Below are 26,863 nucleotides of genomic sequence, written 5' to 3'. Positions count from 1 at the left end.
TGTTCCCAGATCAACATATTTTGTTGACCTGGACTGGAACAGCATTCCTATCCGAAAATGTAATCATTCCTAACCCTATCCCTAAACCCAACCCTACCCATAAATTATCCCTAAAATCAGAGGGAAATGATGGATGAATAACACTGTTGTAGAAGCAAAATGTAGAAGTACCAAACCGTGGTTATATTTAAGCCTAAACTTGCCATAAACTGTGATATTGTCTCAAATCTGATTGGTTGATTGGAATGTTGTTCAACAGTCAACAAAGATTTTGACCCAGAAACACGTACTTGGTGAAATCATGTTCAACCGTGGTCAATATCTGGATAAGCATGTTTTATAATCGTTATTATAGTCTTAATAAGTATCTGTAAATAGCTGCAATTGTCCCGCCACAGCAGGGTGCAGTGGTAGAGCAAATAACAAGCACATCATAAACCATTAACATCAGTAACACTAATTTCTCATGCACAATATGCAGATTAATGTAGCACAAAAAAATAACAACTGGGTTGTTATAATAAAAAGGATAGATTTATTTAGAATTAGTCACATAATTTGCAAAGATAGCTCCTTTGACAATGAATCATCATTTGAAAGGCAGAAATCAATTTATATATGTACTACTACACTGACACAACACTGACATCAAGTAAAGGAAATAAGGTACATTCAAGGTGTACAAAAAGACCAATGACTAATTTCAGGTTTCTCAGTTTCAGGTTTGGATCTACATGGTTGTTTGATTTACGATTCTTTACTGACACAGTTTCAGACCAAATTAGGTTTTATCTACAGCTAAATAAACAGGTCAGCAGTTCAAGCAATCAGTTCATTTGGGTATAGAAAGCCTGGTGCATGTCAATGTTTTAGGTTATTTGTACATATTATTTGTACATGTACATATTTATACCGATGTAGGGAAAATGAGCTTGGTTCAACTAGTTTTACAGAAGTGAGATTAATACTTGTTCCAGAATATAGACATTTGCGTTGGGTCCATTTAAAACTATGCCTGACTGAACCCGAAACAGCTGAGATGAACAAAAAAAAACTATGCATTCACAGGAAATGCCCACTGTTTTTTGTTGTTTGATTGCATCTTGCTATAGAAAAGCTTAAGACAATAGTTCACCCAAAAATGAAAATTCTGTTATTAATTTCTTACCCACATGTCGTTCCTAAGCCGTACGAGTTTCCTTCATCTTCGGAACACAATGAAGATCTTTTTGATGAAATCTGAGCATTTTCTGTCTCTTCATTGACAGCTACACAACTACCACTTTGACGCTTCAAAAAGTTCATAAAGAGATCTTAAAACTAATCCATATATGAATTGAGTGGTTTAGTCCAAATTTTTCTGAAAAATGTTTATATGTGAATAAATGCCTGAATTAAATCTGTTCATCGTAAAAAGCGATCGAGTCTCTTCAGAAAATGTTGGACTAAACCGCTCAATTCATATGGATTCGCTTTACGATCTCTTTATGAACTTTTTGAAGCGTCAAAGTGGTAGTTGTGTATCTGTCAATGGAGGGACAGAAAACTCTCAGATTTCATCAAAAATATCTTTATTTGTGTTCCGAAGATGAACGAAAGTCTTGCAGGTTTAGAACGACATGAGGGCGAGTAATTAATGACAGAATTTTCTTTTTTGGGTGAACTATCCCTTTAAATTCAGTCAACAGAAACATTCTTTGGAGAATAGTTCGGAAATATAATCAGCAGTTTAAATTACAGCTCAAATGGATTCTGCTACATATAAAGTGCTTCGTTTTTATTTCCCTTGCCATCGGGGCGTTGATGTTTAAGCAGTATTGGCTTATTCCTTTGCCACACTGAGATTCAGATTCGAATGACCCCCTGGTGTTAAAGAATACCCAAACATTATGAGCGCTCCAGTCCCGTACTGACTTGCGGAGGTTGCGTTCGACAAATCAGAAAGGAGACGGAGAGCGAGAGGAATGGCACTTGATGACGTCACCTCACACCTGACATGGGCTTGACGATATTCATGGTACGACTCGGAGGAGGAGAAGGAGGACAAGGGAAAGTTGCATTTAACGTCTCTCGCATCCGAGCCATCTGACAGATTGAAAATGGATTTCTTGGTTTTCCTAGCCCTTTCTCTGGGATGGAGCCAAGGACGTGTCCTGCTGTGCTTGTCCAGTGAAGGTGGACCAACCCGGTCATGTTTCTAACTCTGCCCCGGCCAATGGAATGACAAACGAGGTGATGTCATCACCCGAGCCAAGTCTTTCATTGGGCAGCCGCCAACCTCGCTCCTTCAGGACTCCACGCGACCGCATCAGGAGGTCTTGTGCTGCTAGAGTGTACCTTTAAAAGCATAAAATGACATCATCAGTTGAACATTAAAGTAAATAAAAAATGACCATAGAGGGCCTTAGTCTTGACAAACTGTATACTGACATCTGCTGGTGTAACTACTACTACACACCTGAGTCACACCTGATATACCATTTCTTGAGCAGCAAATCAGCGTATTAGAATGATTTCTGAAGGATCATGTGACACTGAAGACTGGAGTAATAATGCTGAAAATTCAGCTTTACATCACAGGATTTTATTATATTTGAATTATATTTGAAGTTATGTTAAAATAGAAAACAGCTATTTTAAATTGGAATAATATTTCACAATATTACGTTTTTACCATATTTTTGATCAAATAAATGCAGCCTCGGTGAGCATAAGAGACTTCTTTCAAAACAGTGGTGTTAGTTGCATTTTATTATTTGCCTTTAGCGTTTCAATTTTGTGTGAATCTGTGAAAAAAAAAAAAGGGGGCTCTACCTGTGATCATGTAAAGATCAAACGCTCACCTCATGGGATCATTGGGCTCACGGCCAGACAGGAAAGTTGATACTGCGTCCGCAACATCTCTATCAGTTGTAACGTCCCACAGTCCATCACTACCCATGACCAGGACATCATTAGACCCATGCTTGTGCTCGGAGATGTTGTACACCTTGACCTAGATAAGAGCATGATATTATACTATTTTCATTTCTTGGAAGGTGTACTGTCCACTTAAATCAAGAAGAATGAATGGCTTTGCAAATATTTTCACATAAATACCCATTTACATACTCACTTCTGGGCAACAGGATAGGAAGGGTTTGATATGAATGTTGGAGTTGTACACTTTCAAGTCGTGATCCCCTAAACCACGCGTTACTCCAATAGTAGCCATGACTCGAGCCTACGAGCGAGAACACACACACACGTACACACACACACACACACACACACACAGTTGGCTTTTCATGTTTTATGGGGGTATTTCATAGACATAATGATTTTTATACTGTACAAACTGTATATTTAATCCCCTAACCCTAAACCTATCCATCACAGAAAACTTTCTGCATTTTTAGATTTTCAAAAACAAACATTCTGTATGATTTATAAGCTGTTTTCCTCAGGAAATGTCTGTTATTGCCTTCCTTGTGGGTACATTTTGTCCCCATAACATGGGATATACCTGAACCACTCGCACACGCACACACACACTCACAGTTGGAAGTTTATGTACCATTACAGCAAAAGGGTTATTTTATATACCGGTACATACAAACTTTATCAAACAAGACATTATTCTGCCATACATCTGGCAGAACATTATGGCAATTCCCATTTGCAACACCTCACTACTCCTGCTTCGTAATAAATAGCTGTGGAAAAAGCTTCAGACACCTTCATTAGATTGTATGTTAGGTCTGTAACAAATGTTACTGTTATGCAGCCTAAAATAAAATCCATTTACAGAACCTTTTCAAGTTAAATAAAAGTGAAATAGAAAAGAAGCAGAATTATTCACTCACCTTTTTCCCCTCCCCATAAATCAACGGGAACTTGAGATCATCTTCTACAATTGTCTTATATGCCCTGAAATAATAACAGGTAATGGTTATGAATGCAATAAAGTAAAAGACTTGAATATATAGTGTATATCAAAATATAGTTTGGTATAATAGCTGCTGCTATAATTCATCCTCATATGTGTGGTTCATGATTACCATCCAGTCATTGTGTGGTCTCTGTAGAGCATCTTCTTGCCGAGTTCCTTGTGTTGGATGCGTCTGGGGAATTCAATATGTGTAAACTCGTTCCCAAGCAGCTCCGGTTTGAGGAAGCCCTAGACAAAAGCAACACAAACATGATGGAAGTGTTACAGAACTGAAGATCTACAATAGTAATGGAGCAGTCACGCAGGATAATGAATGAACAGGAGTTACAATGGCAATTCTATTGGGACAATAACACAGGTTACTCACCAGGTACTGTAGCCGCTGCCTTTCACTTTCTGGTGTGAATTCATTGGACATGGGGATGGGCTCATTGTTGTGGACAATTATGGCTCTGTGGGGAAATAATATTATTTTAGGTGATTGTATTGTATTATACAACCTACAGAAACACTGGATGGTAAATAGTAAGAAATATACAGGTGAAAATCGGAAAATTAGAATATCGTGCAAAAGTTCATTTATTTCAGTAATTCACCTTAAAAGGTGAAACTAATATATTATACTGTATAGACTCATTACATGCAAAGTGAGATATTTGTTATCATTTTGATTATGGCTTACAGCTTATGGAAACCTTTTCACAAAATTCAAATTTTGAATTTGGTGTTTTCATAAGCTGTAAGCCATAATCATCCAAATTATAACAAATAAAGGCTTGAAATATCTCACTTTGCATATAATGAGTCTATATAATATATTAGTTTCACCTCTTAAGCTGAATTACTGAAATAAATGAACTTTTGCACGATATTCTAATTATTCTATTCGAGTTTCACTTGTATGTATGGTATGCAGTGATTTGCATTATTTTGATATCTCATTTATTGCTAAAATCCCCAAGATGATCATGATGGGTAACTGGCACAGAAATTGAGTCATTTGGAAACATCCAAGGTAACATCTTTGAAAAATGAACATGGATTATTTCAAGCAATAACAATTTCCTCGAACTTTCACTATAAAAATCAGTTTACTGCGGCAAATATAATACAATGGCCTTTCTATAAAAAAAAAAAAAAATGAAATTACACTCACTAAACTCTTATGAAATGAAAGTTCACAGCTTTAAAGTCAATGCATCTTGTCAAGATTAGGGTCAATGTTTAAAACCGAATGTATTTGTATAATTAACTTTTTGATTGTACATTTCCTTCTTTCATCTAAAGATAAAGACCATCTTCTGTAAGCCTGCTAATATAACATGCACATTTATCTTTTTTAAAGGCATCTTACCTGCTGTCTCCTGCGTTTGCTACATAGAGTTTCCCCATCAAGTGAATTGCAATCAAGGCACAACAGCCACCAGAGATACTGTAAGATTCTTTCTCCTTCTCGATCAGGTCGTCCTGTTGAGTGGCACAACACACACTCAGATTTTGCTTTGTTGTAAATTAATCACATAATGCTGTTAACCACTGGGAGATCACAGGGTTGTCATTACCTGTGTTGTATTAAAAGAAAAACAGTTCTATTATTTTTTTAATCTAAAGTATTTTTCAAATGATCATTTTATTAGTATTTTTGCGTCGTGGCCACGGGGCGGAAACATTTTTGACGTAGCCCTGCACGCTTACTAGACCGTCTCATTCAAGCATTTAATGCTGAGGAGAACTGCAAGCCTCTGAAGGACTGGACTAGGAAGGACACAGCCTCACTAGGATGCAGCCTATACCGTTTGAAAAGCACCCATTGTTGCAGCTCCTCTCTTCCCAGTCTGTCAGTAACACTGTTTAGTTCCTGTCTCTATGAAGCCCCTCCTTCTGAAAAGCTCAATGCGCTCTGATTGGTCGGCTGGACCAGTGCATTGTGATTGGTCAACTGCTTCGAGTGTGTTTCGGAAATGTCACAGCCCTTACCATAACCGAAAGTTTCAACACACTACTAACGTAACTCAACAAGGTATTTTTGAATACATTGATAATTATTTTCTTTTTAAGTGGCTCACCTAGTCCTCCATAGGGAAAAAAGACTAAAACCACAGATCTATCTTATCCTTTACAGTTCTCACCATCTGTTTGAAGGCGGTCTCTATGATTCCCATGACCAGGCTCTCCACACTGATGTCTTTCTCCATGTGGAACCGCGGCTCATCCGGGGGCCCGTCCTGGTCCTCTCCATCTAGGCAGGCCCCTTTCTTCGCTTCAGCCTGGAAGGGGCTCCCGTTCTTGGCCAGGCAGATAGGCGGAGGGCTGTTTTGATTTTCTAGAAGATGGGCGACATCGCAAAGCCGATCGCGGATGATACGGTGGAGAAGTTTGGAAGCCATGAGAGCAGCACCAGAGCCGGCGTGTCCATCAAACACTCCCCAGAAGTGAATGGGAATGCCTGAGGTGTCCTGAAGGGATGAGGAAGAGGAGAAGGTGTGTGATTCATGCATCATTAGTGGCATGAAATAGAATTGCAAAAACAATATCTCCTCTCCTACACTGTATGTCATTGTTCAAATAATCAGGTAGCTTCGCCCCAAACTTGTGCAATTGGGTGAACCACGTTGACCTGTTGATTTATAATATTTAATATATTATAAAAAAATTTGTTTAAAATAGTGGCACTTTACAATAAGGTTTCATTTGTTAACATTAGTTAATGCATTAACTAACATGAAATAACAATGAACAATATATTCTTATACGATTTATTAACCTTTGTTAATGTTAGTTAATGACAATATTCATGTTCATGTTAGTTCACTTCACAGTGACATACACATATATTAGTAAATGTTGAGATTAACATAAACTAAGATGCTGTACAAGTATTGTTCATTGTTAGTTCATGTCAACTAATGTAGTGAACTAATGTTAACAAGTGAAACCTTTTTGTAAAGCAATCAAAATGTTTTACATTAAATCTTTTTATATATATAAAATATTTGATATACCGGTATATATATTACATATAGTTAATTATTTAAAAAGTATTAGTTAGAATTATTTATTTTTTCAGAATAAATAAACAGCTACTTTTGAAAGTGTAAGTTAAGAAAGATGCTCTTTATTTTAATGCTTTGATTATGAAGCATATGATTGTGCTCCATTATGTTGCAGTATCAGCTTCTACCAGTAGGTTTAAACTGGATCATGCCAACTAGCTGAACCTTGACCTCTTTGTTTGAACCACTGGGGCAATGTTTTCAAATAGCCAAATCGTTTACACATTTCAGGAACTCAAACTACCAGTGGCTTACTTAAAGATGTCTCTTCACATCATGCTGGAATAGGAGAGACTGTATTGTACATCGTAAAAAAAGGCTTCCCCTTTAAATATTGACTAGTGAAAAAAAGTGGTTTTAAATCAATAATACTAGCAGATTAATCGGGTTTCTGGGACATAGGTCATTTACACAATTTAGAAAACATCTGACTGTAGAATGCCACAATGGACCAATCAGTATCAAGTATTTCAGAGAGTCACACAAGACAGCACAATAACATGCAAAGCCTTTTTAAAACCACAGGGGGGCATCTCGACACTTTCCACAGCTTTTCTAGAAATCCTCTCCAATCTCAATTTCCTGTCATTACCTGTTGACAAGATTACACCCGCTCAATCATGTCAGATCAGCCGGGACAGCCTGAGGCTGGCAGCAGCAAATGTTTGTGGCTGGATCTCTGTTTCTAAAGAGCAAGAGGTCCACGTCAAGTGAATATGTGTTCTTGCTATCTTTTTATCTGCCTGTTTGTCTGACTCTTGCAGACAGGCAACACAGCAGATGATAGGATGATGTAATTGATTTAGAGGAGTTGAGAGAGGGTATTAAGTGGGGGAGGGCAACGTCACGTGATTTAAGCAGAGGCGAAAGAGAGACAGAAGTCACTGTCCTGGTTAATAACCTCTCGTGAGTAAATACTGCTGGACATTACCAGTCCATTTCTGATTGTTTGAAACCACCTACGCAAAAGAAGTAATACGAGAAAATAATTGTTTCTCGTAAACATTAATGAGATTAAATAGGGAGCAAATTGAGGTAAATAATGTCCTAGCAACCATATAGCAACATGAAAATAAACAAAACTGGATAGAAATGCCCTGGAAACCCATTATACACTAGCAACCATATACAGTAGTAATTCTCTGGCAACTATCCATAACTCCTTCCCTTAATCAAATTAACTTGAACTATATTTATTTTTTCCAAGTACCGGTATACTTAAGTCAATTTTTATACTTAAGTATACTTTTTTTTTAAATGGTATACTTTATGTAGTAAGTATACTAATATCCATCTAATATCAATGTACAAGTAGAGATCAACTATTGTCTCATTTATTTCTATTTTAGGAGAAACATGAGATACTTGAAAATAAGTGAGAATGGCGAAGAGAGGAATGTAACAGAGGGATCAAGAGAGAAATACGTCAGTCTGCACAATACCAAAGCCTCCCTTGAACAGATGTCACAACCCTTCTTATTGTCAATGCAATATTATCTAAGGAGACGTTTTAATCAATCAGACTTGAACAGCTTTCCACTTTGGATTACATGTGTCATTTTGAGGTAAGACGGAGGGGACATAAGGGTCGACTGCAGATGAGGATCAGAGAGATCAGACTTATGCCTGCATACAAACACAAACGCACACTTTGAAGGTCATAAGTCCAGGATAGGTGAAAACACTGCCTGGACCACATCACATGATCACATGATCACATGATCACAACTCTCACACAGAAAACATTTTTTAAGTTTCACTTCACTTCACCAAGACAAAAAGGCCTTTTGAAAGTCAGCTTGTATTGGAAACTTCAGCTTTATAAATATATCATTCTAGACAAGCAGTTATGCAATGAGGCTGTTCTTTATTTTGATTAAGTTTTCAATAAAGTTTCACATAATCTGTCAAATTGATGTAGCTGATGTTTATTGGTGGATTTAAAGGGGACTTATTATGCAAAATTCACTTTTACATGGTGTTTGAACATACATGTGTGTCGGCAGTGTGTGTGTACACAACCAACCTATAATGGTAAAGATCCACCCTCTCCTTTTTTTATCCCCATAAATCATAAGCAATGACTCAGAATAAGCTTTTTAAACATAAAAAAAAAAAAAAAATTATGTTTTTTTTAAACATATATATTTTTAAATCATATATATTTTTATATAGCATGTTAAAGTTGTCACTTTTTGAGGGTGAGCACAAACGCACCGTTCTGTGCCTGGCCCTTTAAATGCAAACGAGCTGCAGCAGAGGGCGGGGTTTCAAGAGCTCTTGTGTGTGTGTGTGTGTGTGTGTGTGTGTGTGTGTGTGTGTGTGTGTTAGCAGCTGCGATTACCTCACGCAGACACACTAAAATGACAGAAACTGTTCTGCCTTTAATGTTAAAACGGAGTCAGACAAAGATGGAGAGACTCAAGGAGAAGTGACAACATGTAGAAGCAACAGGACGTCTCTGAATGGTCAGTTGATGAGTTTATGTTGCTGATGTGGAGTTAACTATCTTCAATTAGCATATTCTGTCATGGTAATCTATAAATCGCTTGTATAGGAACTGTTGTGAGATGCACACAGAGTGACTTTCTATTGCATGTGAAAAAGATGGATGCTAAAGTTTGAGCATCACCTTGCACCCCTTTAACTTGCTGTTTAGGTTCACAGACATAACCGACTAATGACAGCTTTGTGTGTTTTTGACATAATCTTGTGTGTATTTGACAGTTTAAGCGCAATAAGAGTAAAAGAGATCTTATTTTTATACTCACGGGACGTGCCGTCTGACATCCAGCTTTCTGTGCGCACAGAAAGATGAATGATCATGATGATGAAGAACTGCAATGTCACGTGAGCGTGACCGCGATAGAGATGACAATCAAAACCAAACAGATGTTTTAGTTTTTGGCAGAGTATCGGAGGCACGAGCTGTAAAGGCTCCGCCCTCTTCTGGGCAGCAGCAGCTCAGTTGCATTTAAAGATACATGCATGAAAACAGCATGTAACGGCTTCTCGAACAAGAAAAAATGTGGGGCGGAACTTAATTTTGTCCATCAAGAATTTATTGAATGGTTGTAGCTTGCTATTGGTTGCTATTGGCATTTGTGTGACAGGTGGTCCCGCCCTCACGCCAGTAAACACATAATCAGAGAACTGAGATGATTAGATATTGAAGAAATCAATATTCCATAAAAATAATTGACAATTTTGATTTCATGGTGACTTTCATTTGGTTAGCTTCGGAATCTTGGTAAATTTCAAGAACTTTATCTAAAAATGGAAAATCCTTTCAATTATATGTGTCTTTTCTTTACATTTAGATTGGATTTTAAATGAATGTGCTCAGCAACAGATGCCAGAGCTCAATGGGATCGCCAGGGCTTTCATAATCTTACCTGAGACCAGTTTTGTCCAGTTCAATTGATCCACAACAACTGCACTGCAAAATTAGATCAGGGATCTTTTTTATATAGACGTTAATAAGTTTTGATACAAAGAATTGAAGTGCACTGGAGACTCACCTGACTATTGATTTTTTAATAAGAGTTTGGCATTAGAATGTATCTTGCAGTATTCAAACGCAATTTTTTCTATCAAAACAAAAAATGATGAGAGTAACACTGTTTGGCTGCATCCTGTTGTTTTCAGGATGTTGTGTCATAGACCAACTTACCCCACCTTCTTCCAGTAACATGGAGCTGCGCTGATGCTTGCTACTTATCTTCTTAATATACATCAGCTCGCAGGAAGCCTGGTCTTCATTCAGCATGCTCTTCCCAGCATTTATCACCCTGAGAGACAGACAAAATCATTGGTGTCATTTATTTATTTTCCTAAATTAAAAACATTGTGTGTGTGTGTGTGTGTGTGTGTGTGTGTGTGTGTGTGTGTGTGTGTGTGTGTGTGTGTGTGTGTGTGTGTGTAATGACTTTAAAAACCAAGGATGGAGCAATAAAAAGATGGAGCAATTATTATACAGCTAAGTATCATTTCTAGTATGATGGCAGTCTAACATGAAGTGAAACATAAAGCCATTATTTCCCAAATCTGGATTATAAAAAGCCATACTCTTCCTAATCTGCTGAGAGCAGTAAGATGCTTCAGAGGCCACAGTCATGATCTGATGAGATATTTATATAAATGTTACGGGCTTCTCTTCAAAAGTTTGACCCTTATTCAATATTTCTTCTACAAATCTTTAAGCATTTAAACAAAAAAAAAAAGATTTAAGCTCTGAGAACATCATAAACTGTACAGGAAACAGGCAAGTCTCTGTTTTATTTATAATTATTAAAATGTTTCTGTCAAATCATTCTCTGTATTATATATGTATTTATATGCCCAATTTTAAGATTTTTTTTTTTAGCAAAGATGCATTTCAATCAACTTTATGCTTAGGCTACTTAAAATTGGGATGTTGGAGACATACTACTTCAAAGGATTTTAAAGCAATATACCCATAATAATAATCCAAGCATAATCGTAAATCATTATGCTATACACGTAATTTTGAAAAAAAAATGTTATGCTGCGGTTTTCGTTTAGAATCAGCTGACAAAGCCCCACTGTAGCTACTCTCAAAAGAGGAAGTGTCTCATTGTAGCAAGTTCCTTCTTCTGAAGTTACAATTGCTTTTCTTTACTTCTGCCACATTAGGTTTCAACATAGTATGATTTCTTTAAATGAAAGTAACACACATTAAATGGAAAATTTTACTTTTTAAGAGAAGCACAACCATTGTGTGTGCAAAAGAAAAAGAAAGCAGAAGTAACTTCATTATCTGTGGAAAATACAGAGTAGAGCAATGAGCTAAAGCCACAAAACAACCCTTTATTAGCAAGGCTTACCACCACTAGTGTTAGTCTCTCAGACCAAAATAAAAAAAAAGTGGCAACTAGCATTTCAGGTGACTGGTTAACTGACAATTGTTTTTGTTTGTTTTTCCAGCAGAACAGTCATGCTAAGCCCCTCTGTTATTTTATTTATCCTTCAGACGAATCCCAAATCCAACATTAGAAAAGCGGGGCTGAAGTTATTTTTAACAATGTTCTTGATCATTTAAGCCTGATGTTAACAGTTTGTGCAAAACATTTTAGAGCAGGGACAAACCTGTCAAAATCAAAAGGTCAAGGTTTGGCTGATTAGCATGAGCCAGCTTTAAAAGCGTTTCTCTTTATTGACCGTGTATTCCAAAAAAAACATGTTCCAAGAAACATAAAATATTCCATTTATAAGCTGTTTTGCCAGTGAATATTTTATCATTTTGCTGAGTGATTCATCACATGGCATTTAAAAAACTGACGCTGGTATGGTGTGCAGTAGATTAGTAAACTCGAAACATCAAGTTTCACATCATTGATCTGAAAATCTGAGAAGAGTTTTATTAATGCAGTGCTTCAGGCAAGACTAAACAAAGTCTTCATGTGAAAACATTCAAATGACCATTTCATGTTAAAATCATGTTCTAAGCCCTAGATTGATAAAACATACACTGAGTTTAAAACATCCACTGACATCAAATATCCTTCCTCAAGCAATAACCTTCAATAACATAAAAAAAGAGTAATATCTGCATTTATAAATGTGTATAGCTGTATCTTAGCATTGCTGTGTGAGCTCAGAAGAGAGATGCAGTTTCAATATAACTCGAAAAACCTGATGAGTAATTCTTCACCTCCACCCACTGTGCTTAATAATAGAGAATAAATGGGCACTTTTTATGGCACTGTTTATCTTGAATTGTGCCTCGAAAAGCAAAGACATAAATGAGTATCCTATTTGACTGATTAATATTGTTTGCACCGACCCTTCCTTCAATATCCACACAGAAATGTGCCACACAAACTGTTTAGGTCAAACTGAAATGACAATGAGATTCTTAATGCAAAGGTGCATTTTTTTAATTGACTAGGTTTTACCGTACAGATTAGGCAAAGTGCAGTTTCAGCAAGCTAATTAAAGCAGTCACCCAAGATATCGAAACTGAAACATGACTAGTTAATCTAGAAAAAATCTAGATGAACTAGTCGCACTCACTAACAGACTGGCTAATTGTTGGGCGACTAAAAAATGACTAGTGTTGACCAATCCCTACAGAGAGCCAATGATTATAGTTCAATTGCACTCATACATGTATCGACAGGAATTCATCTACTGTGGCGTGGGTGAATGCTGGATCTGTTTGACTTTGCCAGCTTGGCAGCACCATGTTCATAGAAAGCCAATCTCCACAGCGGATGACTCAGTTATATCTTATAGAGAATGAGTGTGTGTTGGGGAATCTACAGAGTCTAGCTGCCATTAATCTACAGCCAACAATGTGTCTTTGAGAGGCCGTCAGAGTTTTAAAGTCAACATGAAACAGCAGTTATGATCATCTTTTCTTTCTTATTGTCATGTATATCCAAGTAAAACGGCATCTTGTACAAGAAAAAAATGTAGGGCGGGACTTGATTTTGACCATTGGGAATTGATTGGATGGTTGCGGTTTGCTATTGGTCGATCTTATGCGAGTGACAGGTTGCCCCGTCCTCACGCCAATAAACACGTCATCAGAGAAGAGAAGAGAAGAGAAGAGAAGAGAAGAGAAGAGAAGAGAAGAGAAGAGAAGAGAAGAGAAGAGAAGAGATGCAAATGGGAGGGGAAGTTCTTTTGATTAAAGGTTATGAGGGCACATGAATAATGAAAATGATGTGCGTGGATAAATGAGTACGGTAATTAATGACAGAATCTTTATTTTGGCAAGAACTGTCCCTTAAGACTGTGAGAACCAAGTCTGACCAACTAGTAGTTAGCTGTAATCAGTCATATTTTTCGGATTCAAACTGACTTAAAATTATGACCTGTCTTAAAGCCTAAAGAAAATTAGATGACAAACTTGCAAGACTAGTTTTATGCAACCGGCCACAGCAGAAAAGGATTGATTCTGAAGAATTGTGCTGGCCGCTTTTTATATGCAATTTCAACAAAACTAAAATATTCTTGCATGCTGTAGGCCTAGTCGTCTGAAGCCTTACTGGGAACCTTATTTTGACTATTTTGAATCTAAAGAATCGGTTGTTCCAGTTTACAAAACCTATTTGAATGATTAATTTATGAATCAAACTGTTATGGCTCCATGATTAAATTATCTCTGGTTAACAGCTCACTGCAGGAAAAGATTAAAGGGCACCTATTATGACATTTAAAATGTTCCTAATGTTGTTGTGGGAGTCCCCAACAACAGTTTTACATGCATGCAATGACAAAAAACACTTTTGTTTTCGTATAATATGCATTTATTTTTACCTGATTTGCTCACCAACTCCCAAATGAATCGTTCAACGACTCGTTTTTCAAACCCCTCCTTTGCGCGACGCTAATCTGCGTTGATTGGTCAGATGACCCAGCAGTGTTTACAGAGATAATACTTATTTTTAACACGGAGTGCAATGATGCTTTTATCAATTAAATTGTATTATAATAATGATTATAGTCCACTGCTTTATAGTTTGTAGTAAAAAACGAAAAATAAGATAAAGAATTTAATGTTATGTTAGCGAGCATAGACCAGAGTTCATATTGTAAAAGCACAATCAGTCTTTGTTTGCGTTAGCCCGATGCATAAACATAACGTTTTTACAAAAAAAAAATGCAGTTACGTTACTACGAGGTATTACTCTATTCTTTAAGACAACTCCGAAAACAACGACAAACACTTCACATATCTCAATACAATTGTCATCGAAGACCTAGAAGCTAAACGGTGCTTACACAACAAACTAAATAATTATTAAGCATGCTACATAAAATATAAAAGCAAAAATTATTAATAACACTTACAGGTTGTGATACGGAGGAGGAAGCTGATGCAATACACTTCGAACTGAACCTTCCTTCAATATCAGTCAATATCCTTCAGTTCAATCCAAGTTTGATTGCATTTAAAAAGCAATCTTCAAAATGACGCGAACAAAGCACAAGGCTCGGACTATACTTCTGTGGTATAGTGAATTGTAGGCACTTAGTCTTCAAATGCTCCTCCTTGGGCAGATGAAAAAAGTTTGCTTTTGAGCCGCACTTCAGAGCAGCGTCTCGTCGCCATGATATTTTCCCTGGGCTTGGAGCGCAATAAGTGGGCTTATCGTATTCAAATAACTTGACAAGTTGACGTCATCTAGTCAGAGAAAAAGCTTCGGTCTTCTAACGATTCATAAAAATGACTCAGAGTCGACTCTCACTTTTGAAAGACAATAACTTTATATACGGTGCACTTTCATATTTCAAACTTTGCAGGATGTTTTTGTTCACTTAGATCTATGTTACACACTACATGAAAGGTAAATTTCAAAATTCCATAATAGGTGCCCTTTAACAATGAAGATTAACTTTAATTTTGGTGTATTATTGTCTTCAGAACATATCACACACAACATATGGAACACCTCCATGATACTTGTATGGTGCTTCTGCATCGTCCTCACAGCTTGAAAGCTTTAGTCTTCAATTACCTGTAATTGCATGGAAAACAGCAACTATACAATCTTCTCTTTTTGTGTTTTTCTAGTAGCACATTTTACTCAATGTTAGAAGTCAAATGGATTGTGAAGACTGTTTCATGTTGACTTGTTGAAAATTAATGACTTTAAAAACGTGTACCTGTTTGTTAGCCTGTGTATGTGAGCACATGCTAAGCTAACAGCTAAAAAGTATTTTTGTTTCCACACACTTAAGAGATTATGCTCAGTTTCAAATTCAGTCATCACGCAGCCACAGACAAAGTTCTCCTCTTGTTCTGTAGTTAATAATAGATTAAATAACCAGAGGCTAACTGGGCATATTTCAGTACCAGGGCCTGTTTTCTCTCCAACTCTTCTTCACACTGGGCTCTCTATAGGTCTGAGACACAGAAATATAAAAAAATTCCAAAACCACTTAACATTATAATCATTAATTTGACGGCATGATTCAAGAAGACTGCATCATCTCACTGGCTTTGATCTTGGGCCACTTTGTGCAAGTATGGTCTTGATCTTCACTCAACAGATCACGATGCCTGATGAAAGTCAGGATTCCCATCCCTTTTTACCAATACATTTCCATGACTTTTCTATTTGCTTGTAAATAATGAATTTTAAATTTAAAAAAACATCACAAAATAAAAAATACGCTCCAGTTGCTAAAATGTATACACTGATAATGCAGTTGTATTTTAACTAGAATTTTTTTATTTAAAAAAAGTCCTTTATCGCCCATCACTAACATCCTTCACCTGTACCAATTTGTGATGTTACTGCAACATTTTTGTTCATATATTTCATTATTTTTGGTTTATTTTTATTTGTATGTTTCTGTTTTGTTTATATTTAATTCATTATTATTTAATGTTTTATTATAAAAGATGGAATTAAATCTAAAATATATAATAAATCTAAAAAAATTTGATAAAATATTATAAAATCTTATAAGATTACCATTTATTTTACAGCAAACATAGGTAAAAGAGTGGATAGGTAACATTCACAATTACCTAGATGTTTTTAATGCCACCCACTGTGAAAGTCATAATTCCTATAAAATCCCCCATGGAAATTACGACTTTAAACGGACTTAACTCTTAAAGGGATAGTTCACCCAAAAATGAAAATTCTCCCCCACACCATTTACTCATCATCCTCAAGTTGTTCCATCCAAACCTGTATGAATTTCTTTCTTCAGCTAAACAGAAGATATTTGAAGAATGTGGGTAACAAAACAGTTACATTGACTTCTTCCAGTGTATTTTTTTTCCCTCCATACTATGGAAGTCAATGGCCACTGTCAACTGTTTGGTTACCCACATTCTTCAAAATATCTACTTATCATTTTTGGGTGAACTATCCCTTTAAATATACCATCATTCGGACATGACTTGAATGCACCAATATGAGCTCAGGACAATGTTCCCAGGTGTCTCCAGTCCCATGACACCAGCCCTGAAGCTGAGCATTAACTACAGAAATTCCTTATTTTCATGACTCTTTTAGGCCTGGAAATCAGGTATCTGCATGTTTCTAACGCTGTGTTGTCTCAGATGCACAGGTAGTGAAGAATACACTGTCCTGTGGTAAAAAGTAGCCTACTCACTGTACCGTGGTAAGGATGCTTTCAATTACTACTACATATCAATTAGTAAAACTATACGTGTCTGACATATGCACGATTTTTATATTTAAATGCAATGATTAATTCATGTGCTGCGTCACCATCAGTGCGGTTACAACACATTTCAGTGAAAACATTCCAGCTGACTCGAGCGCTTAGAGGATGATGATGATGATGAGCCATTGCCCTTGGTTAGGTGTGACATATAACCTTCCTCAGTAATGACGTCACTTCAATCGTATCATTTTTAACCAACAATTCATATTATGCGCATCTTAGAGATACAAAAACACGACTCACTCCGCGTATCCCGTTCGCCACTGCAGCCTGCTGTCTCTCTTGAGCGTGATGACCGGTCTGGACGCGTGTTCGGTGGAGTACTGCAGCAGCTCCGGGGTCAGGTCCAGAAACTCGGGGCGGCTGTAGGGGAACCGCGGCGGGAGCCCGTCCGTGCCGCCGTTCTGCGCGGATCCGTGCTGCTGCTGCTGATGGTGCTGGTGGTGGTGGTGGCCGTGCGGGATAATTCCGCCCACCAGCGAGGACATGGCATTTTTAACTTTGCTTATCATCGCAATGAAATGTGTGACATCAGCGGCGCGCGAGGAACGGTGATCTTAACGATATAATAACACTATACGATCCAAGCGGCAAAAACGAAGTAGTTCAGTCGCGATGCAGGAAGCGATTGACCCCATGTGACGATTTGACAGAGAATGTTTTCCTCGTCGAAAAAAATCCTCTCCCTGCAGAGTGTGTATCATCACTCGAGAGGCTTATATCCGCCTATGGCACGGAAGATGTAAGCGCTGCCTATACTATAGCACTCTCAGCCGACCAGCCTGTGAATGTACACACACCGTCCGAATTATACAATGACTATCGAGACCCCAACTATTATAAAGGAATTTCAATTATTTTTTTTATAATAATAATAATACATTTAAAAAGTAAAATGTAAATTTAAAGGTAGCCTAATTTCAGAACGCAATGTTCATCTCGAAAAGTGTCATTATTAGCACAGTATAAATAAAATATTTAAAATGTTAATTTAACAAACAGTTTATTATTATGCTTAACATTTATCATTATTATATTGTATATATAATTATACATGTAGCCTATGATATGCAAGTGATAATGACATAATAGGCTAATTAAAGGGATAGTTCACAAAATGAAAATTATGTCATCATTTACTCACCCTCATGTTGTTCCAACCCTGCATGAGTTTCCTTCTTCTGTTGAACACAAATAATATATTTTAAAGAATGTTGGTAACCAGAAAGTTGACGGTAGCCATTGACTTCCATAATATTTTTTTCTCCTACTAAGTCAATAGCCATTGAATTCCATAGTCAACTGTTTGATTCCCAACATTCTTCAAAATATATATTGTTGTGTTTAACAGAAGAAAGAAACTCATACAGGTTTGGAACAACTTAATTTCCAATTTTGAGTAACCCTTTAAGAGCAAGTGATGAAAATGTTTCATTTTTGGGTGAACTATACCTTTAGCTACCTTATTCACAGTAGCGCCATCTTTAACGGGAATGATCAGTGAAGGCAAGCCTGTGACACACATCCTTTCAGTGGGTTTGTAGTAGGCTAGTAGCCTGTTATTTAATGAGTTTTTGGATTGTTCTGCTGATGAAACAGCGCAAATCTTTCCAAGAAATTTCAGTTGATTAAACCCCCAAGAAAACATAAGTGATGAAAATTATAAGTGATGTAAAAGCTTAATACAACTTTTAAATTGGATGCAATTGAAAAGTCAGTTTAATGTAATTTAAGTTGAAATGACTTAAACATCCCAGTTTTATGACATTTACACTAAAACATGGCCAGTCCCTCGCTTTCATACCTGTCATGGCGCTGCTCTGAAGGTTAATATAGTCTATAGTCTACTTCTATTGACATACCAAACTTGCAATGGAAAAATACTGTTGATATTGTTACCTATCACTTATTCAGCGTCTGTTTGCCTTAATATGCAATCGTGCCATTTTAGCCTATAAGTGTTGAAACGTTTGAAATATGTTTGAATATCTGTTAAAACTATAGTTGGAAATAAATAACTCAGAATGGAAGCAGCTGTGTAGGCCTATGGGTGAGTATAAAAGAGTAGCTATACTTTTTATTTTAGTGAAATCCCTTTAAGACGAACTACACACTGTCGTAGATGTGGATATCAAATGTGACGCATGATTTAGGATCATCTTTATTAAATCAAAGCCAAGGTGTTTCAGACAGAAGCTCTCTGCGGGGGTGCAGTGTTTCCCACGAGATCCTTGAGAAGGAATGATGCACTACGGTTTGAGACGCCATCACATTGTATTCTCAATAACACTCACACTGAGAGGCAAGAGAAATACATTAAATCAAAGATGCCTTCAGATGTTCTCTATTCTCTCAGAACCTTCTGAAGGATCCTCTCTCTTCTCCACGTTCTGAGACCATGAAGCATCCATCGCTGAGAGATACGGCCTGCCCTGTTGTTTCATATGACACTGGTAAACATTTAAATACCATGTCTGACACTTCTATCATCAAAGCGTGTCAGGGTTTAGCCACACTGGTTCTCTTTTTGTGTGTGTTCTGACTTGATCAGGGCTAAACGGACCTGTGCCAAACCACACCACAGTCTCTTCACTCAGCAAATATGTTCACCTCATATAGCAAGTAGCTAAAAAAAATAGTAGGCTATGTACATATATATATATATAGTCATGGTCAGAATTAATGGCACCCCTGGTAAAATAAATCTGAATTGTTTATCCTTTTGATCTTTCATTTAAAAAAAAATTCATTGAAGTAAAATAATTAAAAGTGGGGGAATATAAATAAATGTTTTTCTCCAAAACACGTTGGCCACAATTATTGGTACCCCTAGAATTTTTTACGAGTAAAATATCTCTGAAGTAGCCTATATTCCCATTAATTTTTACCATTTTTAGCACACCAGGGTGACTAGGAACATGAAATTGTCCAGCCATGACTTCTTGTTTCACAGGAGATTAAATATGAGGAACACAAAGGCCAAATTCCCTTAATCATCCATCACAATGAGTAAAACCAAAGAATAAAGTTCTGATGTGCAGCAAAAGGTTGTTGAGCATCACATAATAGAAAGTGGCTGTATAAGAAAATAGCTAAAGAATTGAAAATCCCCATTTTGATCATCAGGGCAATAATTAAGAAGATCCAATCAACTATGTTACGAATCTGCCAGGAAGAGAACGTGTCTATATCGCCTTAATGGACGGTGAGGATGAGAGTTTGAGTGGCCAAAGAGTCTACAAGGATCACAGATGGAGAATTGCAGAGATTAGTTGAGTCTTGGGGTCAGAAAGCCTATTAAAAAAAAACAAACAACCTCTACATCACCATATGTTGTTTGGGAGGGTTTCAAGAAAAATCCTCCTCGCTCATCCAAAAACAACAAACGATCCAAATCAAACATCAAAACAACAACACAATTTGTTATGGAGCACAAAATGAAGCTTCTGCCATGACCGTCCCAGTCCCCTGACCTGATGAGTGGAGTGAACTGAAGAGAAGAAGCACCAACATGGATCTGGGAATCTGAAGGATCTGAAGAGACTGTATGGAGGAATGGTCTCTGATCTCTGGTCAGTTGTTCTCCAAACTCATCAGGCATTATAGGAGAAGACTCAGAGCTGATATCTTGTCAAAAGGAGATTGCAAAAAGTATTTAATGCCATTATTGTGGCCAACGTGTTTTGGAGAAAAACAATTATTTCATAATGTGATTCCCCCCCACTTTCAATTCTTTTACTTCAATGAAAGGTTAGAATTTTTTGAATGAAAGATCAAAAGGATAAACAATGCAGATTAATTTTTTTACAGCCAGTATTGATCATATTTACCAGGGGTGCCATTAATTCTGACCATGACTGTATATATATATATAGCACGTAGCTTTAGATCTGCAATTAATCATAGTCCATTGGTTAGATAGCAACACCCTGGCAACCACAACATTAGCATCATGGTAGCAAGCACTCACATTTCTTCAGAAAATGTAAAGATCTATTGTTACTTCGGTTAATATTATGTCATTTTTACATTCAAATATTAATTTTATCTAGATAATCTTATTTATAAGAGTGTGCCTGCTATTGTTCAGGATGTTGCTTTATCTCCATCCGTTCTCTCTCAGTTTCTCTTAGCACTCAAAATGAAGCAGGTACTTGAAAACATTAATCTTTGAGTTATATCAGCAGGATTATCATTGCAATGATTGCTCATAAGAGTAATTAACATTTAGTTGCCTAGCAGGCATCTTATTGTGGAGAGCAGATCTTGCACCTCTTCACAGTCAGAGCACACACACACTTATCTTTATGTTAATTCATCTCATTAGTTTGGGGCCAGTATGGAAAACGATCAAATTATGTGGACATCGAAGGAATATTTCATCTAAATAAGTAAACAAACAAACTTATAAATGTATGAATGAATTTATAAATATACAAAATGAAAGATAAGACAACAGGTTTTGAAATCTGCCATGTTTGCTCATGGACAGTACGTTCTGGACCGCCCTTTTTAAGCCAATTATTAATCACGGAATAATTTAAATGTCAGTTTGTTCATCATTCATACAGAGTCAACAAAGCAAAGCTGCTTTATTACAAAACTTAAGAAGACTTGTAATATAGTGCAATAGTATTACAATATATTACACTACTTTTAGTATTTCTAGCTCTTATTCCAGGTCATGCATAGCATATACAATTGAATCAAACTTTAATTTGTTTTGATTTTCACTAAAAGATTGTTTCTCGCTTGTTTGATTTTTAAAAAAAAGTTAATTAAATTACAAAACTTTTGGGTAACACTTTACAATAAGGTTTTATTTGTTAACATGTAACATAAACCATTATTTTAAATTGTAAATGTAAACTTTTGACCTGTACTGTATGTATTTATTGTGAGAGATGCTGAGAACAAAATGGATTATAACTACTATTCCTACTTCAACTTTTTCAAATGAACTCATCACAGCACACTGTAAAAAACAATTATATGATCAATGAGTTGACAACATATGTTTTTACATTGCTTTAACTCACCAAAATAAATTAAGCCATTTTTAACTTGGTGCTTAAAATTATAAAGATTCAACATTTTAAAAAAAAGTCAGTTTAATGTAATCTAAGTTGAAATGACTTAAACATCCAAGTTGATTACACTTAAAAATTGAAGGCAGCAACTTTTATGACATTTACACTGAAAGTAGATTTTAAAAACAAAAGAAAACGTTATATAAAATCTTTCACTCACTCATGAATCAATAACGTGTTCCAGGACTATTTCTCATTCTAAGCTAAAGACTGACATCTACTGTCTCTCACGTGAAATTGCAAGTATTTGCCAAAAAACAAAAAAACAAAACACCATTACAGAATTTGACTATAAACCTTGCTTTAACACTTTCTGTTTCGTTGTACTGAAAATCACATGATTATTTTCATGCTAAAACTTAAATTATGATATGTATATTTCCAGCTGAAATATTTCTATTTGATTCTCCACAGGAAATGCAAGGTACTGGATCAACCATTGACCAGCTGCAGATAACAGGTTTACATTGAGAGAATCTATTGATTAAAACACACAGTAATGTGTACATAACTCTCCATGTGTGTTGTGAACCTGTTGCATCATGTTGGGAATAACAGGAACTCATATTGAATTATTGATTCCCAGCTACTTTCCCCCGAAAACCATTAGTTCCCTCTCTCTCTCTCTCTCTCTCTCTCTCTCTCTCTCTCTCTCTCTCTCTCTCTCTCTCTCTCTCTCTCTCTCTCTCTCTCTCTCTCTCTCTCTCTCTCTCTCCTCAAGACAAGCTGCATTCATCACATTCACAGAGGAGACCCTTGGAGTTCAAATGAAGAACATGGTTTTGTTCAAGCCATCTTATTTTGACTCAATGAATCTGTACACTGTTAGACTGGCGTACACTTTAGTCTTCCTAGATTTTTTTTTAGTTTTTAGTTTTTGCTAAAAGGCACTTTCTAAGAAAAGGGTGAATTGAACAAAATTAGTGAAAGCAAGGTGGTTCATATGTTTCAGAAATATTTCTTCTGCACATCTTAGGAGGTCAAACTAAATATTTGATGAACTCCATCCATCTATTCTCCAAACCCCCTGTCCTAGGGTCCTAACTTAACTGTATAGTGCTGGAGTCTATCCCAGCATCTTGGCCCGAAGGTGGGAAAACAAACTTAAATATAAGCTTTATATATTTGAATTACAAATAAAATTTCCATCAATTACACTGTTTTAACATGAACAAACTATTAAACTTAGGCTATGTGTTGCATATTTATCAGTCATGCATAAATGAAAACCGATTATAAACAGGTACGATTTTTCCACTCAAATATCATGCATAGTTTATTGTTAACTTTGCATCTATTTGATTCAATTTAAATAATGTATTTATTCAAATGGCTTAGAGCAATCAGCATGAATCTGTTTATTTTATTCAGTTACTGTAAAAAGTATGAACATGGTTCAATTATGGATAGCTGTGGAACAAGCAATATATTAATTTAGTTGAAATGCGGATTTATTGATGATAAATAAACCTGGTTATTGAAAATACATTCAGTTTATTAGTACTATTACAGAAATCTTACCCATTTCAGTTATGACTGAATGCATAACATTAAATTAGTTTGTTTATAATAAAACTGTAATACAAATGGATGGAATTTTTATTCCATCCATTTGATGGACCCCAAATTCAAAATTAGAATATTGTGAAAAGGAAATATCTCCCTTTGCATGTATGAGTCTATATAATAATATAATATTATATATTAAATTTTTTCGAGTTTCACCTGTATAAATACAATTTCAATCTCAGGGTTGTGTGATTACATATAAATAAAAAGATATAAAATAAAAAGATATTGATTTTCTACAATAAACAAAAATACATTTAAAACGATCTACTTTTCTTGCTATATATAATTTTCAAAAAATTTGTCCTAAATTTGTTTTGAGTATATAAACTCTTATTTGAATATTTGAATAAAATAAAATAAAAATGTTGGTTTTCTACAATAAACTGAAGTAAATTTATCTTGCTATATATATTTTATGCTCAATAAGAATTTATTAAACATATCAAATAGTTCCCACTCTAGACATGAGCAAAACTGATGTGTTTCAGTAAGTATAAAGGGTAGAGTTATATAAAATGACACCTTGGCCTTAAACAATGCTCTATGTATTTCCACACACTCAAAAACTCTATTGTGTCCCAGTCAGCCTTCCACTCACAGTCACAATTGCTTCATGCCCTTGCGTCTCCACAGTGTGATGATGGACTGCTTGGCCCTGAAACGAAGGAATCTCAGGACACATATAACACTCTATCTCGGAGGCTTGAGTTTCGCCCTTAAGCGAATGACTAAATGAGATATGCACCAAAAGTGCTGGCTCCAAATCAGGACAAATGTGAGCAGTCCTTACCCTCAGTAACGCAGATGTGAGCCACTTGTCACTTAGTTCTCATGTGCCTGTCACTATGTTTTGTATTCAGAATTTGTGCAAATGACCCAAGTGCATGTCATTATCACACACATTCACAGCTGTTATTTCACAATCATGTCATGTACTGCAACCTGGATATAGCGGCGTCCTGCTTCAATTTAGTTTTGATGCACTGCCATCAATTCTTTGGGAATATTACACGGCCAGCGAAGATGAAGCACCTTCAGAGCAAAGGTTATATAACGCAGTCCCACAGACACACATCCATCATGATAATGAGGACAGATTACTCCAGCATTCTGCTCCTTCATGTTCCTCATCTTATGTGCTACACCACAGCTGAGGACGGGAATGTTGTGTTTCTGTTAGTCTTGGATCAGTTTTGCTTGTTAATTTCATATAGCATAAAAAACTCAGCTGTTCATCTGAGCATAAGAGCTGCAAATGTTGGTATAGTTTTCTAAAGTACATCATCACTTCACATGGCTTACATGTTTATTTATTTGGGCGAATCAAGAAAACTGTCAAGAACTTGTCACTATAGAATGTGAAAAGAGGTATATTTTAGCACCGTATATATTTTTTAACATTATGACGGTATATAGCCTATAACACATTCCTTATACCCTCCCCAATTCTCAATACTGTAATGCATTTCTTTTAAATCAATCAAATCCATCCATCCATCCATCCATCCATCCATCCATCCATCCATCCATCCATCCATCCATCCATCCATCCATCCATCCATCCATCCATCCATCCATCCATCCATGTACTTAAACATAAATCAATATACTTAAACATGATCTTATTGTTGTACCGCTACACTATAAATATATATATAGTTGGACACATTAGACAAATTAATTGGATAAACAGTAAATTAAGTTACTTAAATCAAAAAAGATTTTTACAGTGTAATTTAAGTAGATTTAAATAATAACAAATAAGAATCAGCACTGTCAAGAACATGTCTTGCAATATTTCACTGTAAAATGTAAAATTAAGTCATTATTGGACCATAAAGTTTCTTAGGCTCTACCCAATTGTCATTACCGTATAATGCAAAAAAAAAAAAAAAAAAAATCATTTTAGTTCATTATTTCAACTTTATGATATTATTGCTAGTTTTAGCACCTCTAGATATTAATAAAAAAATCTGTTGTATTCCAATAAGGAATCACCTTAAGAATAATGGAAATTGCAAATAGACTCATTACGGTAATGACAATGTGTTGTAATGAAAATAGTGTCAAAAATCTTCATGGTCATAGGCTTTATTTCTTTTATGCAGAATATATATTTTGTCTTTTCATTTTCATGTTTTAGTGAGAATAACCTATTTGATACTGACTTCATGTTGCATTTGGGTCACTAGATGACCTGATATATTGATTTATTTATCTGTTTTAAAAATGTATATTTGTAAAAGTTCTTAAAATGGACCAACCGTACAAAAGGCAACAACAGCAGCAGCAGAAAGCATTGATCGGTTTGTGCAGGGCACGAGCCATCAGCGGGAGGGTTTTGTTTATGATGCTGGTAGAGTGTCTATGGTCATTAAAGGTGAACACTAATGTACTGTGCATCATCCCTGAGCCAAAGCAATCACTGACCTCATTGATTATTCTTCCCATCTGCTTCTTATGGAAGTGGGAAGCCAGAGCAATCTGATGAAGTCATAATAGTACTGGAATTACCATATGGAACCATATTATGAGTGAGACCTAATAGAGAATAACAGTAGTGGCCATAATCTGAGCAAAAACATGCACGTGACATTTTGTGAGGCAGCTGAGAAAAGTGCGGCCATCTTTGCAAAGCAGAATCATTCGTGCAATATCAAACTTGCAAAACATGTTGGAATTGACTGAACAAATTAAATAAGTGATTCGTGATCAAAGTTCTGTGCAATTTGGGGTTCATTAACATGTGTTTTGATCTGTATTCCACTACTTTGATTCCAAAAGTATTTTGAATTTTAAACAAACTTAACTTCTTTGCATGTAAAAAAATCTCAAATCGAGTTACGTCTGCAAACAAATTATGCTTAAGTTTTTAAAAATGAATATGCTTGTTTTCATTTGACATTTTTCAATTATGTTTCTTTTGAGTTAGACAAAATTCTAAGATAATAGCACAAGTTGTTATAAAATATGTTAATATTAAGTATTTATCATTAGTATCACATTTCCGCCACATAAGGAAAAAAAATTATGACTAA

At 36.0% G+C, this 26,863-nt stretch overlaps 1 protein-coding gene across 1 annotated transcript; it reads right to left on the bottom strand.

Annotated features, from left to right (window-relative positions):
- Nucleotides 1-512: 512 nt before the first annotated feature.
- On the bottom strand, nt 513-17,898 carry ppm1j (protein phosphatase, Mg2+/Mn2+ dependent, 1J). Its single transcript, XM_079629371.1, has 10 exons — nt 17,407-17,898; nt 10,658-10,775; nt 6,061-6,387; nt 5,286-5,398; nt 4,299-4,383; nt 4,041-4,159; nt 3,846-3,909; nt 3,116-3,223; nt 2,844-2,995; nt 513-2,337 (listed from the first exon to the last, which is right to left on the bottom strand). The coding sequence occupies exons 1-10, from the start codon at nt 17,673-17,675 to the stop codon at nt 2,190-2,192; spliced, it is 1,503 nt and encodes a 500-aa protein (XP_079485497.1). The 5' UTR covers nt 17,676-17,898; the 3' UTR covers nt 513-2,189.
- Nucleotides 17,899-26,863: the final 8,965 nt, after the last annotated feature.

This window comes from Phoxinus phoxinus, assembly GCF_949152265.1.
Source record: "Phoxinus phoxinus genome assembly, chromosome: 11".
Taxonomy (NCBI): domain Eukaryota; kingdom Metazoa; phylum Chordata; class Actinopteri; order Cypriniformes; family Leuciscidae; genus Phoxinus; species Phoxinus phoxinus.
The sequence above is the reverse complement of the archived record's forward strand: the minus strand, read 5'-3'. Positions and strand labels throughout refer to the sequence as shown.

Bases quoted from the DNA above. Each gene is read 5' to 3' on its own strand.
- ppm1j (XM_079629371.1), bottom strand. From the start codon at position 17,675: ATGATAAGCAAAGTTAAAAATGCCATGTCCTCGCTGGTGGGCGGAATT. The intron at 10,776-17,406 runs GTGAGTCGTGTT...TCTGTCTCTCAG, and splicing joins TGGCGAACGGGATACGCGGA to GGTGATAAATGCTGGGAAGA. The intron at 2,338-2,843 runs GTGAGCGTTTGA...ATGCTTTTAAAG, and splicing joins GAGCCCAATGATCCCATGAG to GTACACTCTAGCAGCACAAG.